The sequence below is a fragment of the Aplidium turbinatum genome, chromosome 9, assembly GCF_918807975.1.
Source record: "Aplidium turbinatum chromosome 9, kaAplTurb1.1, whole genome shotgun sequence".
NCBI classification, from domain to species: Eukaryota; Metazoa; Chordata; class Ascidiacea; order Aplousobranchia; family Polyclinidae; genus Aplidium; species Aplidium turbinatum.
The window spans coordinates 963,636-982,706 of NC_137480.1; the positions used below are offsets into that span (position 1 = coordinate 963,636).

Genomic DNA, 19,071 nt, shown 5'->3' on the forward strand with positions numbered 1-19,071 from the left:
TGAAATTATATGCTTTTCAGGAGAAAAAAGCCAAAGAATTGGTAGAATGGAGCTTAATTCCATCAATGATCTCAGCAGAATCAGTGTAGCAGGTTCGACTTCATCCATATCAAACCATGTTTCTCTTGCTGATATTGACTATCACAGTGATTCAAATATTGAAGAAGGTATCGTATGAATTCTTCTATCTTATTTTTCTTACATTTAAACCATCGAACTTTTTTTTGGCTATGCTATCAAGGTATAAGTGAAAGTATAAAGCTGCTTTTTCTCCGAAATTTTGTAAACTAGACTTTAAAGAGATTGATCTGTTTATCTGGTATACACAAGAAAAAGTGAACTGCTTTTTATTGAGTATTTCCTCATTGATGGCAGTAGTTTTGTATTGCAATTTGACATGTGAAGCTTGTGGTCTTTGAGCCAGATTTTAGAAGTTTTTTTTTACATTGTTGAACTATGTTGTAACCACTGGGTAGTGCAGTTCATCGACACTCTAAAATCAAATTATGAACTGTCTGCTTGTTTTTTTGCAAGTAAATTTCTGGGAGTTATCATCAAAAACAAGCACAAATGTGAAGGGTAGCTTAGCATTCATAGATATATGTGTAGGTCAGGCATTAAAATGATTGAATAGTTCTACTCGTGAGACTGTAAATGAAATCCTTGAAAGATCTGTATTTTGATTTGTTTTCGTTGAAACAATGTACCTTGCTTTCGTTCCCCTTAGGTCTTCTCTTTTGCGGTTTTGTTAATCAGCGCTTCTCGTTTTGTTTCACAATATATTTTGGTTGCACGCCTTTTTGAAGGATATATAGTTTCATTCTTGCGATTTTGAATGCAAGTAGAAAAATTTTGTATGATTCTTGTTGAATGAGTTAAAAACACAACAAAGGACTTCATTAATGGTCCAATACTTCCAACAGACAATTGAAATAACTCCCAGTAATTTCAGTAACAAATTCTCAATACAACTCTCTTAATTGACAGAAGTTACAACATGTTTCTCGGCAGCCGATTTGTAGCAAGAATTGACAGCGACAGACACGTGTTTCGCCCATGAGGCTGGGCTCATCAATATCGCACCGTATTCTGCCACAAATTTATTCGACCACCGGTTTACCAGTCAGTTTAACTCTTATCTTTGTGGAAACAAAGAAAGAGCCAACAAAACCAGCAGGCGCCAGGGCAGAGGACATTGTGAAGAAAGGGGCGTTCTTCCGGGCTATCAAAAGAGTTAAACTGACTGGTAAAGCGGTGGTCGAATAAATTTGTGGCAGAATACGGTGCGATACTGATGAGCCCAGCCTCATGGTCGAAACACGTGTCTATCGCTGTCAATTCTTGCTACAAATCGACTGCCGAGAAATATATTGTTGATTGGATGGTCTGAATGGCTAGCGTGGAAGCTACACCGTTATGGTTGGCGAATCGCAGCTGCTCGCTGTACTAGTGAGTGCTCAGCCTTGTGCTGATAGCCGGGAAGAACGCCCCTTTCTTCACAATGTCCTCTGCCCTGGCGCCTGCTGGTTTTGTTGGCTCTTTCTTTGTTTCCACAAAGATAAGAGTTAAACTGACTGGTAAAGCGGTGGTCGAATAAATTTGTGGCAGAATACGGTGCGATACTGATGAGCCCAGCCTCATGGGCGAAACACGTGTCTGTCGCTGTCAATTCTTGCTACAAATCGGCTTCCGAGAAACATATTGTTGATTGGATGGTCTGATTGGCTAGCGTGGAAGCTACACTGTTATGGTTGGCGAATCGCAGCTGCTCGCTGTACTAGTGAGTGCTCAGCCTTGTGCTGATAGCCGGGAAGAACGCCCCTTTCTTCACGAAGTTACAACTTTTACAATTGTCTCCAACTTGTAGTAATAATATCAACTTCCAGTAACACGTCTCTTATCAACTCATAATATCTTGTCATCTCCACTACCCTCATTAATAATACTACGCAAATTACGCCATTGTTTATAGTCAGTTTGTTTTGACCAGTAACTTCCATAAAGTACCGTAACATTACGTCACAAGAACTCATTCTTCTGGTCAACTTTGTTAGACGTAAAGACGTCTGCAGACGTTGAATCAATGTAAAAATTACGAATTTTGTTGTCTGGGTTCGTTCAAAATAGCCTAAGTGTTTTACATCAAAACAACATTTTTCATGATTAACAATAGAGGTTAATGAGATAAAGTATTATATCAGAGAAAACGTGTCAACGAAAAAAAGACAGTTGTCAAATAGTGTTTGACATAAAAGATGAAGTTAAAACCTAAGTGGCAGTTTAGAATAAACCTGGGTTTCGGCGTTACTTGTTACTTTATCATGGCAGAGAAATCGATTAGTACGCAACGCAAACTATTGTGTTGGATTGTGTGTTGCAAAATAATGTTTCAAGATGATGTCACAATGCAAATTATCATCAAACAGCAAGCGCTAATACTAGGCTACAGAAAGTAATAAAAATGTTGCTTCCAATGCTTCATGAGACTCAACGTGAGAACTCTTATGACCTCCTTTATTAACAAATTATCAAATTTCAATGTCTACAGCAGCTGTTTGAACTGCATTTACAAAGTTACTCGGGTTCAATCTTTGTATTTTAAAGTAAAAATGAAGTCATATTTTATGATCTAAAATAGGGACTAATCGGATTAGCCGAATCCGACAAGCCGAATTGGACTGTAGCCGAATAGGGAACTAGCCGAATCGGCTAATCCAATCAGTAGCAGACCCACAAACTTCACATGAGTATCCACAACTGTCTCAGGAAGCTTTGAAAATAATTTTATCTTTTGCGACATCTTATCTTTGTGAATGTGAATTTTCTGCATTGGTTATAATAAAAACAAAGTATTGTTTTCTACTTGAAGTCGAAGATGAACTCCAATTGAGTCTTTCAACATTACACCTCGTTTGGATATGTTGTGCTCAAATGTGCAAGCTCAAGGCTCGCATCAATGTAGCAATCTCTCTAAAACCAACTACTGTATATGACTTAGCAAGCAATAAGTGACATTTGTTCGTTACAAGGGGAGGGGAGTAGTGGTCCGTGACTGAGACACAATTTTTTAAGTGGTTCTTGAATCTCAAAAGGTTGAGAACCTCTGTTCTAGTAGCAGGTTTCACAATAAAGATTTCGCATTTAAAAGTTACGTAACACTTGAGCAAAAGGTTAACCTTAGTACAGGGGTCTCAAACACTCGGCCCGCGAAGACGATTTGATGCGGCCCGTGATGTAGTTTTGTGATGTGAAAGCACTGATGTGAAACGCTTAATTAACCCATTCATGGCCGGTGTCCTTTTAAAAGGACATCGTTTTGAATGCATCAGTATTGCATCATCTTATTTTGATTGAATCATTTTGGACTTGCTAGTAGTTGTTTAGGGTCTGTTTTGGATGGTGTTGATAAATATTTGCGAACAACGTACTTTTTCTGAATTTTGTGAAAGTTTGAAAATTGTTGAAAAATGAGAAGAGCCCGATAAAGTGAAGTGAGGAGGAACATGCATGTTTTATTGCCTATTGGTAATAGATATGAATTATGTTTTTTCATAGTTTGACACTCTGTAATATTGTGCTTCCTACTACACTCTAATTTGTGTAAGGTTCTGCTTCTTTTATTTGTTTATTTTGCTTTATATTTATTGTTGCCTTTTAAAAGGACACCGGCCACATGGCCACATTTTTTTGGTTGTTTGTAACACTGTCAAAGAATATTGAACATCGTGTAAAAGCAGCACATTGTGCCTATGGAAGACTTAACCATCGTGTTTTCAACAACCATGCTATATTTATCTGCACAAAAATTATGGTCCTCTGGGCATTCGTTCTATCCACTCTTCTCAATGCTTGTGAAACCTGGACATTATACCGCCGTTACATCAAACGTCTTGAAAATTTTCAGCAGAGGAAACTGGGTCAAATGCTAGGAACTCGTTGGGAAGATTGTCTCACCAAAGATGCAATCCTTGATCGCGCTAGGTTGCCCAGTTCAGAAGCCACCATATTGCAACACTGCCTTCGCTGGACAGGACATGTCATGAGAAGGAACAACGAGGAGAGACAACTAGAGACAGGAAACCCCCCTCCAGAAGACCAAGAATGAGATACAAAGATCAGCTGAAAGTCTCCCTCAACCATGCAAACATTGATCTGGATTCATGGGAAAACCTTGTTAATGACAGATTACTCTGGAGAAAAAGATCTAAGGAAGGCACGAAAATTTTCGAAAAAAAAGGATACAAAAAGCCCAAGAAAAACGAACACTAGAAAAGTTAAAACTACCACGTCCCTCCCTCCATACAATCCTTACCCCCCATACAATGTGACTTTTGCCCACGTCTTTTCCGTCATACACTGGCCTCCAAAGCCATATATGACATCACCATCCAAAGCCAAATTCGATTTGATGACGAAACCAATGCTCGGTCACGAGCTGGAGCCGACGACTGTCAGTGGCGTATCGCTATGGTTTGTGCCGCCCGCGGCGGACCATGATTTTGCACCCCTGAACGCGTGAAGTAGGAACCAGCAAATAGAATTCGAGCCAAATCCATTTCAAAAAGGATTTTGACTATGCTTTTTCGTTTACGTTTAAAAATATTCTACTGCCACAAGCTTCCGACCGAGGGGGAGACTGCCAACTGGAGGGGGACACCCCCCCACTAGCTACGTCGATGGTTACCGTGAATACAATATGTTCATACAATAACTTTGAAACGTCCTTCGAGAAAGATCTGACAAATTTCTACCGAAACAAACACCTTCTTATGTTAAGGTATCGCGAGATTTACATTTATGATTTGACTATGTGGCCGGTGTCCTTTTAAAAGGCAAACAAAAAAATGCATCAAAAAAGCAAAAATAATCAAATTTTTTTTAAACTAATTCAAAAGTTATGACAATACAACTTTGTGGCTGAAATATTTCCTAAAAAGAGCAACGGGAACTTGTGGCGGCTTTTAATGGGTTAAAATTCAATCTTATTTACTGTCCAATCAACAAGATAATTTGCTCTGGAATTGCTCAACAAGTCTGAAAACGCCCATCAAACTTCACACAATTTTCAACGGAATTGCCCGTTTCGACGAGTCCGATTCGGCGAGACCGATTCGGCTAGTCCGATTCGGCAAGTTCCCTATTTGGCGAGAGCCTTTTTCGGCGAGTGCCCTATTTGGCGAGTTTTTGAAATTTTTGAAAGGAAATTATCGGGTACTGTAGCCTAATTATAATTGCCGTTTTTTCATCGCTTTAACGGTCGCTAAACGTTGAAATCGTGCAGAAAGGAATAAAAATAAAATGTTTAAACTATTAAATTAAAATTCGTCATGTCAGTTCAGTTGTTTTTATTTCTGACCATCATATCAAAAACAATACATGTCAACATATAGCAAAGGTAGAAGCGACAAAACGCGAACGTTAAAACGTGCTTGAATTCGTCATGTCAGTACAGTTGTTTTTATTTCTGATCATGATATCAAAAACAATACACGTCAACATAGCAAAGATGTAGAAAAACGTACAAGCGACAAAACGTAAAGGGAAAAGAAAAAAAATAAAATGTTACAAACAAAAAAAATAAATCATGTTTATGTTTATAAGTTAGTACTTTTGAATAGTTAAAATGATTAGTTTGGATCAACAAATGTGTGGCCTACAGCTTGGATTGAAAGGAAGTTATCGGGTACCGTAGCCTAGTTATCCCGACCAGCAAAAATTTGTTCCAAGAACCCAGTTAGCCTAACAGTTCATTTTTGCATTGTAGTAACAGAATGAAAAGGCTAACCAAATGTGTGGCCTATCGTTTTAACATCGCTAAACGTTGAAATCGTGTAGAAAAGGGAACTTTTGCTGACAAACATTTACAGAAGCCCTTCGATTTGTTCCAAGAACCCAGTTAGCCTAACAATTCATTTTTACATTGTAGTAACAGAATGAAAAGGCTAACCAAATGTGTGGCCTACAGCTTGGATTGCAAGGAAATTATCGGGTACTTATCGAAATTATATTGATCCAAACTAATCATTTTAACTATTCAAAAGTACTAACTTATAGACATGAACATGATTTATTTATTTTTTTTGTAACATTTTATTTTTTTTATTTTCCCTTTATATCTTAAATTTTTCAGAAGGTGTTGCAACCGTGCCAAATTTCTTTCAACTCAATAACTGACTTCGGTCACAAGCACGCTTTAACGTTCGCGTTTTGTCGCTTTTACGTTTTTCTACATCTTTGCTATGTTGACGTGTATTGTTTTTGATATCATGATCAGAAATGAAAACAACTGTACTGACATGACGAATTCAAGCACGTTTTAACGTTCGCGTTTTGTCGCTTCTACCTTTGCTATATGTTGACATGTATTGTTTTTGATATGATGGTCAGAAATAAAAACAACTGAACTGACATGACGAATTTTAATTTAATAGTTCAAACATTTTATTTTTATTCCTTTCTGCACGACTTCAATGTTTAGCAATCGTTAAAACGATGTAAAAACGGCAATTATAATTAGGCTACAGTACCCGATAATTTCCTTTCAAAAATTTCAAAAACTCGCCGAATAGTAGCAGACCCATTTTTAAGGGCTGCTGTCGCGCCATTTTATTACGTGCGAAAAACCCATATTGTTACATCACAATCGTATTGCCTGTTCAGTGTTCACCTTGGTGGCCTATCTTACGTTTTTTAGACGTTCTTACAACCTCTTTTAATGCGTTCTTGCTATGTTATTTTGATTATTGAACGATGATGAACTGTTTGATCAGCATCGACAACACACGATTACAAAATAATTCACATGGCTAGAAGAGCACAATAAACAGCCAGATTAGAGACTACAAAGAACTGTCCTACCATACCCGTGGCGGCAGGATTTTGAGCTTAGTTCGTGGGGACAGGATGGGGAGTTTATGTATCTGTAATGTGAGTGTGGATCGAAAACTTTGTAGGACCCATCCGCAAAATTTAGAATGGTGGAACTGGCCAGGGAAATTGCTTAACTTTCTGCAATGCAAAAAGGTATTGCGGCTCTTGGGTTAATTTACAAGTATTTGTTTGGCCCTAAGAGCAATTTGAGTTTGAGACCCCTGCCTTAGGACAATAATCGACAATAACAACTTGCAAGAATTACATAGTTAAAGTAGCTTACCTGCTCAAGAACTTATAACGTAGCATGCTGTCTGGACTACACCTATTGATTGTGGCAGAGCGCACAACTCACATCTTTACTGCTTGCAGTTTGAGCACCCTGGCAAGGTTAGCGAAAGTACCGTTTTGTGTTTTTTTTACTCATCACAAATGAAAAATCGTCACCGGAGGTATGGCACTTCATGACTTTTGGTCCTTCCCAGTGTACCTACTGCTCTTGGCCGAAACATTGTGTCGTTGTCAGCAGTTACTTATTTATACTCATAAAGACAGTTTCTAGCAGTTTTTTTCCATTCTTGGTTTGTCAAAAATAAACAGTTCAAAACTGCTTAAGCTTTTCTCTCAGCAATACATTTTCATTATAACAATCTAACTAACAAGTTTACTGCAGCACTGTAAACAAAGAAATTCAATGTGGAATCAACAATAGTTATGGCAGACACCGTTTCATCTCCATTGAAGAATCATTAGAGAAACAACAAAGCTTTTCGCACTAAAAAAGGAAATATTACAAGGCCAACAAATCCTCCATTTAATTATTCTACTTGAGTTTATCCTACAACAGAGGCTTCATGCAGTCATGTGCACCACGTATAGAAGAAAGCCTGGTTCTCATCATCATAATCCATCGTCGGTTTGTTCCCCACTAGTGGGGGTGGCCGATTGTTTCCGCGCAGCAATTGTTTTAATCCCTTTTCTCCATTTCACCCTGTCCCTTGCATCTTCCTCCTTCAGTCCGACTTTTTTAAATTCATCCTTCACTTGTTGTTTCCACGTTCTTCTTGGACGACCGCGTTTCCTCTTCCCATCCACCTTTAGATCTAGTGCCTTTCTAAGAAAACTCCCTTCCTCCCTCCTTATCACATGTCCATACCATCTTACTCCATTTGCCCTTGCCAGTTGGTCTATGGTCTCTCTCATCTCTAGCATATCCAACAATTCTTCAGTCCTTTTTTCCCTTCTCGTTTTCACCCCACACATTGCTCTCACCATTGACCTTTCCGTTCTTCTCAGGATTGCCAGTTCACTCTCTCTCAATATCCATGTCTCGCTACCATATAGCATTGCAGGCCGCACACAGCTCCGATATACTTTCCCTTTCATCCTTAGTGAGAATTTTCTGCCATACAACATTTCCCCACATTCCCTGAACTTTGCCCAGCCCAATCTTGCCCTTGTTGTCACCGCTGCTTCACATCCACCACTTCCATTTATCCGATCACCCAGATAACAGAAGTCTGTCACTTTTTCGATGCCATGGCAGAACTCATCATCATGGCCTTCCACTTCATTCCTTCCTTTACTGCATTTCCCACAAACAAAACACTTCGCCAATCTTGTTGCGGCTCTCTTGACATTAGCACATCTTGCATGTACCCACTTTCCACATTCCTTGCATTGCATTGAATTTCTCATCACTCTCTTGCCACATATTCCACAGGGATCTACTTTGCTCTCAACAACTGTTCCTTCTGCTCCACTCACCATCACTTTTGTTTTTTCAAGATTCACCTTCATACCCTTGGTTTCAAATGCTTCTTTCCATTTCTCAAACTTTCTCTCCAGTCCCTCCATACTATTACTTGTCAAGACCAGGTCGTCTGCATACAAAATTTCACTCAATAAGCCCTCCCTCACTCCTTCAGTTACAACGTCAACCACGATAGCAAATATCAGAGGTGACAAAACTGATCCTTGGTGTACACCAACCTTCACAAAAAACTCATTTGAATAATTTGATCCAACTCTCACTTTTGTTCTTGCATCCTCATACATAGACATCACAGCTCTCACTAATACCTCCGGTATACCTCTTTTCCTCATTGCCCACTCCATCACTTTCCTTGGTACTCTGTCAAATGCCTTTTCTAAGTCGACGAAACACATATATAGTTTTCTCTGCTTCTCTCGGTATTCCTCCTGCATTCTTCTCAATATAAACAGAGCATCCACTGTACCTTTTCCTGGCATAAATCCAAACTGCATATCATTTAATTTCACCAATGTTCTCAACCTCTTTTCTAGTATTCGCTCCACAATTTTCATTCCATGCTCTAGTAGTTTTACACCTCTATATGCACTGCAACTTCTCACATCCCCTTTTCTCTTGAACAATGGAACAAGAGTACTATGCTTCCACTCCTCCGGCATTCCCTCTCCATCTAATACCCTTTGGCTAAGTTGTAGCATTACTTCAATTCCCAACTCTCCACTTGCTTTTATCATCTCTACGCTCACTTCTGATGGACCGGCTGCTTTATGCAGTTTCATTTCAGTTTCAGTTTCATTACGTTCTAATTTTCGTATATTTTTAGACATAAAGTATCAATGTCACTAGTTTCCCACATAGAGTACGTATCTAACTTAATTGCCTTTTATCAAAATTGACATTTTTCCTTAAGGAAAATAAAATTTGCCAAAGGCAAAATGTGATTTTTTATAATCAGCCTCACTTTACAAAGTTTGTTATGGAATTAATATTGTTTCAGAGACTGAAAACTCTCACAGGGCTCCTCACTTTGATGGACGAAGCCGAATATTTGAGCTTGATCTCTGCAGTGGTTTTGGAAAAGTTTGTCTTGTATATAGAAAAGCAACTCCTGGTGAGAAAATCATAGTGTTGTATGTAAGCCTAACCCAGGGCTGCGATATTTTCTTTCTTGTCAAACGACCAAAAATTCTGCGCTTGTTTGTCGAATAACAATATGACGTCACAAGAGTCAGATAAGCGTTTTTAGCGAATTGCCGCACAAATTGTGTGGGTGTACGTCAGAGACACTTACTTAAGTTTTAATCGCACGTTGTTTGAGTGATTGCAAAGGAGTATCCAGTGCAAAGTTGTGTACCTACCGGACGTGTATATTATTTGATTTGCTCCAGGAAGAGAACTGTTGTAAACGCGAAACTGAGGATCGCAAGAGAAAAAAGCCCTTAGGCTATACCGCTAGCATAAGCACCTAACTATTTTTTTGGCCGTCAGGGGCGAAAGCTTGTTTCATCAGCAGCAACGTAAATTCAGCAAATGTCACGCAGATGGATGACGTAATTATGTCGTCACACTAGGATTGCTTTTATTGCCACACTTGGAGTTATCGCTACGTTCGACCTACCATTAATTATATAAACGCTGCACACCACTGATACGTCCGCTCATATTGGCGGCACTATCATAGCCTTACCTCCTACAAAAGGACATACTTAATCCAGCGGCAAAGGCGCTAGAATTCAATACGTTGAAGAGGTTTCTGCGTCTGTTTTATCAGTGTCAATCAGACCTGTGCAGCATTCTTCTTCTTCTTTCGTTTGAGACTAGATCAAATTTCAGGGCAGGTGGTGGAGAGCCAGGTGAGTGTAGCTTCGTCCAGCGTTGCTATACCATGCGTTCCACTTGGTGCCTTGTAGATGGGACATTCGAGAACGACATGGTCAGCAGTTTGTTCCTCCGCGCCGCATTCGCAGGCCGATGAGGGAGCCAGACCCCACTTGTGCATGTTGGAATGGAAGCGACCGACTCCGGTTCGGATTCTGTTGAGCTTGACCCAAGTCGGCCGAGGAAGGTCCATACCAGGGGGGCGCGCCACCGGGTGGGGCATAAAACCATGTAGTTTGGTGTCGGTGGCGCACCATGCTGCATTCCAAGTGTCTTCCATGAAGTGTGCTGCGCTGATGGCACGATCGCTGAATGGTTGTAGTAATTCAACAGCAGCTGGCACAAAGGGGTGTCTTGACTTTAGTTGCCGGGGAGATTCCTGAGGTGGGATGTTGAGTTTTGCATGGAGCAAGTGGTCAGGATCCCCCGCCCGGCGAGCCAGGTGTATAATGGCTCCCTTTCGGCCATTATACACCTGGCTCGCCGTTATACACCTTGCAGCATTCATGAACAGCGAATCTACATAACGCACACACAACGATATTTGTTCTTTCCTGGAAATATCTGTAGTTTCGTCAGCCATAATACTGAAACATGCAGAATCATTTACCTTATCCACAATTTTACAAACGATGTCATGCGGTAGCATCTCGAGTATTTCATTAATTATCAATATCATGCCCAAGCCACTTGGCTCTGCTCTCTGTCATCTACGCATTTACATTGGAATTACAGTCGCCAATTACGGTAGTATATAGGAAGTTAGCATAACGCCCAAGAAGATACGTGGCATGAACGATGTTTGAATTGTTTTCCACATGACATCGTACACCCAATCCCTGTCTACTTAAAAATATAAGCGCATCAAAAATACTTTCCAAAGCTATTTTATTTTTCATTAAAATTTTTTAGCGGTTTTATGTGGACGTTTTCTCCTCTAAAGAAGAAATTTGTTCGGTTTCGTTGTGTTGCAGTTTAGAGGCTACGCTCTCTAAATGACAAACGCTCTTTTCATGATTTTTAAATCTATCTTTTCCCTTTCTCTAATTGCAATATCCCTTTGGCTTAAGCCAAACCTTTTGTTGGCCCTCTGTGAGCAGCTGTTTGGAAGAAGAGCACAATCGATTAGCTCGGCGGCCTATAAGCAAACTGAACACCGGACCACAGTCATCAATGGATGGGGTATGTATTTCAACCAATAATGATATTTTTCCCAATCACGTTGATATCTTCTTCCATCACGAACACCAAAACGCACTTCAGCACCATTGGAAGGACCGGGAATGTCTAATTCTTCTTCCACAACAACATCCGATGGCTGTTCGCTAATGCTTCTACCTACTTTTTTTAATCATTACTAGTCATCTAGAGCGTCATTTGGTACTGCTGGCTGAATGGTTTTCTGGATCAACAACCCTTGAAAAATAGTTGCGGAGAGATGTTTGACTAAGTTTTCGACTTGACATTGCTTCCTCTTCACTACAATATCACAACTTATGACTGATCTGCTTTCAATTCGCTGTAAAACGCCCGTTTTCGTGTTGTGGATGAAACAACAGCGTTTGCGCATATTCCCGCCTTTAATAGAGTTTCTACGACAACGGTCGTGTGCAGTTTTCGCGAGTCCGTTGTTGCGTTGATTATGCCGTGTGTGCGCAATGCGGTTTGTACCAGCTATATGGTCCATGGTACCAGCCCTTGTGGCGTTGGTTATCGGGTCGAGACTTCATTTTCACAGCAAGCGATTCACTGCCGTGACTATTCACAGCAGGAGTTTTTCACTGCCGCGACAATTCACTGCATAGGTTTCGACTTTCGAAAGCGTTAAACATCGAGGTAGAGTCTGTTTGCAAGTGCATAAAGCTAAACGCACGCTCCGTCTACGTAGCAAATTAATGTATGTTGTTTTTGGGTGCATTTAACATCTGATGACATTGAATCGACGCAAAATGGTAGATTTTTGCTATGTGGGATTGTTGCATCGCTACTCGCTCTGGTGATTATTTATCGCGAAGCTGTTGCGGTTTGCATTTAAAAAATGTTTTTCCGCTGCTGATCGCTAGTTCATCTAATGTTTTATGTATCAATACGGCATAAAACATTACTCCCACTCAGAAATATGCGTGGAGGCCTGGCCCCTACGGCTTAGGCGCCGTTGACCACTAGCATAACCTACTGCAATATTTTTTCCTTTGGCATCTTTTTAGTCTCGCAGTCTGGCTTAGTACGTAAATGGTTATGCACGTACGCGCACGCAAACACAGTTAGGAGCGAAATATGCAAGTTACCAAATATATAATGCCAGGGGTTAAAACTTCGATCAAAGTTTTTCCAGCAGTGTTCAGAATGTTCTTTTGGAAGAGAACTTCTTTCCCTAGAAATAGCGGTTTTTTTCATCTGTATTTCTGAACATATGGTCGAAACTAGGCTGTTTTCTAGATGTGAAAATCTTTCGTAACAAGTATACATTACAACAGAGTCATTTGAACAGTCCAATATTCTTAATTGACTCATACGGCGAAATACAAATTGGCATAGACGTTGACAACTAAAAGTAGCCTAGGTTATTTCATCTATACAAGAAACTTGTTGTGTCAAATAGCACGAAACGTGTGTGGCGAAATGTTTGATGTCAGGCGTTAGAACTTCGATCTAAGCATTTTCTCGCATTCTTCAAAATGGCGGCACGGACGCCTTGAGAATTTCTCGCGTGAAACGTCGCTTTTAGGCCCTGCCTTGAAATATCTGGCGCAAGGAAATTTCTGTAAGTCGGCACTCTTATGATTACATCGTGTGATGCTCCCCCCACCACGATTGTTCCTCGACCTGATTTGACGTCTTCCCTCAGTTTTTTTGTTGTTGTTTTTTTTTGCTTTTTTTCCGTTAAGGCACAGCTTTTGTCGAATAGTAATGGCGCGCATCGAGCGGCATTGCTGCCGAAAAAGGCAAATATCGCTGCCCTGGCCATAAAGTATTTTCATATGACCTGTTTGTGTAGTAACAAGACGGTGTGGTAAAAGTGAATCTGGGGTCGTAAAAGGATAGACCCTTGGCCCCACAAGCTTACACGATCACGTCATAAGAATATTTTATTTGTGTAATTTGGTTTGACTAATTTGTTGCAATTACTATTTGCCATAGAATATTTGTTTAGATTGGACATGTCGCTTTATATTAATGCCGTGAGACAATATAGTCTGCTTTCCTTAATATAGTTTTTTTTTGTGTGCCGCTGTTGCATCAGCATATCAAAAGCTTTGCTTGCCTGATCAGCACGGTTCTTAAAATTTCCTCTTGCCTAACTACAGCAACCACTGTAAATACAATGCTAATAAAATATACCGCTAAAATCTGCCATAACTTAACGTTTTCAGTTTCTTACCTAAAGCTTTTGGTATCGGCACTTTTGGCAATGTTTTTTCTCAGGATCTTATCAAAAGTTATCATCGTCCAAAAATAATAATTTCCACCGTTCATGGACAAATGAAACCCGGAATTCACGAAATATGGTCATGGTACTTTAACAATTTTGAAGAATAGTTGATGCTAAAACAATGTAGTTAATGGTCACTGCACCTTTTTGTGCATTTTTCGAATTTTGTACAAATTTATTTTGACAGACTAACCGGTACAGTTTCCTAATAGGGTTTGCCAAAACTTTGACCTCCTCAAGACTCTCATTTGTTACTTATTCTTAAACTGCAGTTTTTAATTTCAAAACTTCATCTTATCAATTGCAAAAATTATAACGAAAGTGCTTATCGATAAGAAAAATGTCTACTACCTAGGCTACCTCAAAGAAAAATCACAGTAAAATTAATAACATTACACTATACTGGCAAACACAAAATTAGTGGAAACTGAATTCATAAACATCAAAACCTTAAATCAGTGGTTCCCAACCTTTTTTGTTTATTCCTTTCGCTTATTATGGAACTTTTTTTCATTCCTTTTCTAAAGTGGACAGAATGGATAAAGTAATGAAGCTTCGTTTTCAGAATGACTCAGATTGCATATTGTAGATCAGTGGCATAGCTACAAGGGGGAGGAATGAATGCCCGCCCAAAAAAGTTGTAATACCATTGTAATTGATGTCAAATGATGTTTTCCCCCCATCGGTTGCTTTTGCCCTCCAAAAAATTTTTTTGAGCTACGTTACTGTTGAAGATATGAACTATACCATGATACTAATCGGTCTTTTAGTTGCGTTGTTGTTGCAACTTGAAATGAATCTTAGTACAGGTTACTGATGTAAAACTGCAACCGATGGACACCACTTTGAGAATGTGGAGTTACTCCTTAATTCTCATGACTCCCCAGCGCTGCTCTGCCCCAGAGCAGTAGTGCCTGTCAAGGTCACAGGTATGGGTTAAATACCTGGAGAAGGGTACGCTCTTGTAGGTGCGATGTGTAGACCTACTGCACTGCAATGTACATGCTCTTACCATACCCATACCCAGCCGCTAGCACTGGGTTAAAATGCTTCCGTGCTTTCGGGAAAGGTTTTTAAGTCAGAAGCTAAGACAAGAAAATTCTGATATGAAACCTACAATTCAGGGACCTCACTATCCTTGCCAGATGAAAGATGTCACTGGAAGCCATGGTCTTAATCCTACATACAGGTGGTTCAGAAGTATGGATCGTTTGATGTTGAACTAGGAGACAATAGCATCGCCTGGCAGCACCCTAAGTGAATCAAAGATTGCAGACCCTAACTTTCCCCCCACTTCATCATCTCCTGATTACTTTTGGAAACATCTAAAAACAGGTGTGCAACAGTCATATGAATAAATACTTGGATTTACCTCTAGAAACAACCAAGACTGGTGTGACAAAAACAATCACTTCATCCAAATGTTATTAGCTAAGAAAGGTGGACACGAGTCACAAAGATTGACTTCCTTGCTTTCCCGTCCACTTAATCTAAATCTTTAAGCATCGGGCGTAAACATGGATACAACAAACAAAAATGCTAAGAAAAGATCTACACACCAGGCTGTACCAAATTTTGGTAACTTTGTCGGATTACTTAGCAAGTTTCCCAAAAGTTAAAATGTTATATTTATTTTTTGAAAAAAATGGGAACTTCAAACTAAGCTATACTTTTTTGGTTGCAATGTGAGATTTCAGCTTAATAATACAAATCGATTGTTGTTTAGTTGTTGCTAATTGTTTGTACAGTATTTTATGTTTCATTCAAGGTAGACATGCTGAAATGTGCAAGTTTAAAGAAGTGTTATTTGCTAACTGATGTGTGAAACTATTTAACCTTTGTTGATTTGCTTCAATAGGATTTTAGCTATTATACTAATTCATTTTCATTGCTTTGTATTTGCAGTTGTTGCTGATAAAATAGGCTAAAACACGCTTTTTGTAAATTTTGGGAAAAGTGCTGCACATAGGCCTACAAAATGTGTTGACAACAGATAGAAACTTAGGTGTTCTGCATCTTTTGAAAAAAAAATGTTGGTTTTAGCTCCAGTGGTTCCGGGGTTATAGCTATTTCGTCAATTTTGGGCCCGTCGTCATGGAAACAAGCATTGAGGAGGCGTAAGACCAATTTTTTTTCAAAAAATAAATATGGCATTTTGATTAGTTGTCTAAGCCACAACTTTTGGGAAACTTGTTAAGTAATCCGGCAAAGTTTCCAAAATTTGGTACAGCCTACTACACACCAAGCACATTTATCCAAATCAACTTGCCCCATTACAATGGGATCTCCATGAACTTTTTATTGTCAGCTGGGATAACAACAAACTACCTCATGACCTACGTGATGCACTCTTACCTACGTGATGCACTATTACCCTGTACATAAAAAAAGGATAAAAATATGACTACTGACTATTTTAACTATTGTGGAATTACAATTTCTAAGCTACCGTACCGGCAAAATCTTTGTGCTTGAATGCTTTTAAACAGGTTTCTTCCCATAGATGAAGAGTACCTCTTAAAATCACAGTTCGGGTTTAGAGCAAATAGAAGCATTATCGGTATGGTATTTGTTCTCCATCAATTACAAGGGAAATGTAGGGAACGAAACAAAGGCCTCTTCATCACTTTGTCGACCTCACCAAAGCTTTTACACAGTGAGTAGAAATGGACTCTGGAATATCTTGGAACGTTTAGACTATCCTCCAAAATTTCTCAGCATGATCATCCAGCTGCACACAAACCAACATAGCCAAGTTCAACATGGCAGTGACCTATCTGCACGTTTTAACATATCGGATGGTGTTAAACAGATCTGTGTTTTAGCACTAACTAACACTCTTTAGCATGTTTTCAACTCCAATGCTCCAAAAAACTTTTAAAGATCTTGCTGACGAGGATGGCACCCTATGCATACGTTACCTAACGTAATGTTAGTTAACGTTAACGTAACGTTAATGTCCATTCAACTTCACAGTCGAGTTGATGAAGCAATCGGTTTCCAGCTAGCAGGGTTCCTCACATATGTGACTATTGGGTCTGCTATTATTCGGCTAGTCCGATTGGGCTAGTCCAATTCGGCTATTACCCTATTCGGCCACAGCCCGATTCGGCTAGTCCGATTGGGCTAGTTCCCTATTTGGCTACAGTCTTTATCAGTTAGTTCCCTATTCGGCAATTTTTTGAAAATCCAACGATAATCCTGCTGTAATCCAACAAAATCCTTTTGTAAATCCAACGACGCCTTCTGTTTATTTAGAGAATTTTGTATTTTATTCCACAATAGGCTATCGTTTCTTTTGCATTCTTGCATTTTATCTAGTGTTTACCTTTGAGTGCCTTCCCAGACGGCAAAATCAGTCATTTTTACATTGATTCAACGTCTGCAGACGTTAAATCAATGTAAAAATGGCGGATTTTACTGTCTGGGTGAGCCATGTGATAAATTAAAGCCTTCGGTTGCGTCATAATAAATTGCGTGTAATTACCACCCCTTGACGGAGGAGCAAGACTACTTTACCATAGAAATGCTTGTCACAAAGCAATAACGAAATTCTGGAAAACTTTTTCGAATGCGCTGATTAATGATTTTAAATTTGGGAAAGAAAGCCAGAAGTAGACATTTTTTTATTCAGGTTAAAGTGAAACCACTCTACGTTGGACTAAAGTTCAAAGTAACTATCAAGTTGCCTTGCAAAGCGGAAGATCAAAGTTCGCAAAACCGGTCGTAAAGTTGATTTTGCCCAAAAATTAGGTCGTTGAAAATGCTTAATTACTCGTAACTTTCACGTGATATAGGCCCAATTTTTTTTTGTAGTCAGAGTGTAAAGATGGAGGTTTGATATTATCGAATTGAATCGCCGGTTAATACTTACCGCCGGTTAATTCTCTAAATTGATGGACCGTGCATTATTGTAAAAACTGTCCGTCCGCGCATTTGCCGCTTTGACTATATATGATAATATATGACTTTATTTTAGAGCATCAAATTTATGCTATCTCCGTAATTAATAACTCGTATGTAAGTTTTTACATGTATTTTGAACATAGGCGCCTCAGCCGTGGGGGCAACTTTTTATGCTGTATTGATACATAAAACAATAGATGAACTAGCGATCGGCAGCAGGAAAACATTCTTTGAATGCAAACCGCAACCGCTTCGCAATAAATAATCACTAGAACGAGTAGCGATACTACAATCCCACACCAGACAACAAAATCTGTCATTGTTACATTGATTTAACGTCTGCAGACGTTGAATCAATGTAAATATGATTGATTTTGCTGCCTGGAACATGGCAAAAATCTACCATTTTGTGTCGATTCAATGTCATCAGATGTTGAATGCACCCAAAAGAAAAACATAATTTGCTACGTAGACGGAGCGTGCGTTTAGCTTTATGAGCTTGCAAACAGACTTGATGTCGCTTTCGAAAGTCGAAAACTGCAGTGAATTGCGCGGTGCCCAGTGAATCGCTCGCTGTGAAAATGAACTTGAAGTCTCGGCCCGAGGTAACCACTAATCAACGCAACAAGGGCTGGTACAAACCGCATTGCGCACACGCCGCATAATCAACGCAGTAACGGACTCACGCAAACTGAATGGCGCACACACGACCGTTGCCATAAAAACCCGATCAAAGGCAAAATATGCGCATCTTTTGTATCATCTGCAACGCGAAAACGGGCGTTTTACAGCGGTCAGTCATAAGTTGCGATATTGTAGTGAAAAGGGAGCAATGTCAAGTCGAAAACTTAATCAAACGTCTCTCCGTAACTATTTTTCAAGGGCTGCTTACGAAAGTCAGCAACTTTTAAATTTATTCAAGGTGACGTGCTGCTGAATTGATGTTAACATGAATGATTTTACTTTCCACAGGTATATTTTCAAGCGTATGATCAAGTTAGTATTTGCATTCCATTTTCAAAACATTGTCATTCCATTTACAGTGTACCTTTTAGTAAACCTTTTCGTCTCTTGTTTCATGCTAATAAATCTAGTTCGTTGCTAAACTTTATGTTGTGCTTAGCTTAAAGAGTCGCAGTCCATCAACCGCTAGCTAACGCAGACGCATGTCATGTGTTTGCTTAACCGAAGTGGTCGAGTTTTGTTTATA

At 39.5% G+C, this 19,071-nt stretch overlaps 1 protein-coding gene across 1 annotated transcript in view; it reads left to right on the forward strand.

The window, feature by feature from the left end:
• Positions 1–19,071, forward strand: part of LOC145777011 (tubulin polyglutamylase complex subunit 2-like) — a 107,205-nt gene that overhangs the window by 76,816 nt on the left and 11,318 nt on the right. Inside the window, exons 3-4 of the mRNA XM_082588279.1 lie at positions 21–167; positions 9,642–9,755. Of these exons, the coding sequence (XP_082444405.1) occupies positions 21–167; positions 9,642–9,755 (261 nt within the window). The remainder of the gene's footprint in view (positions 1–20; positions 168–9,641; positions 9,756–19,071) is intronic.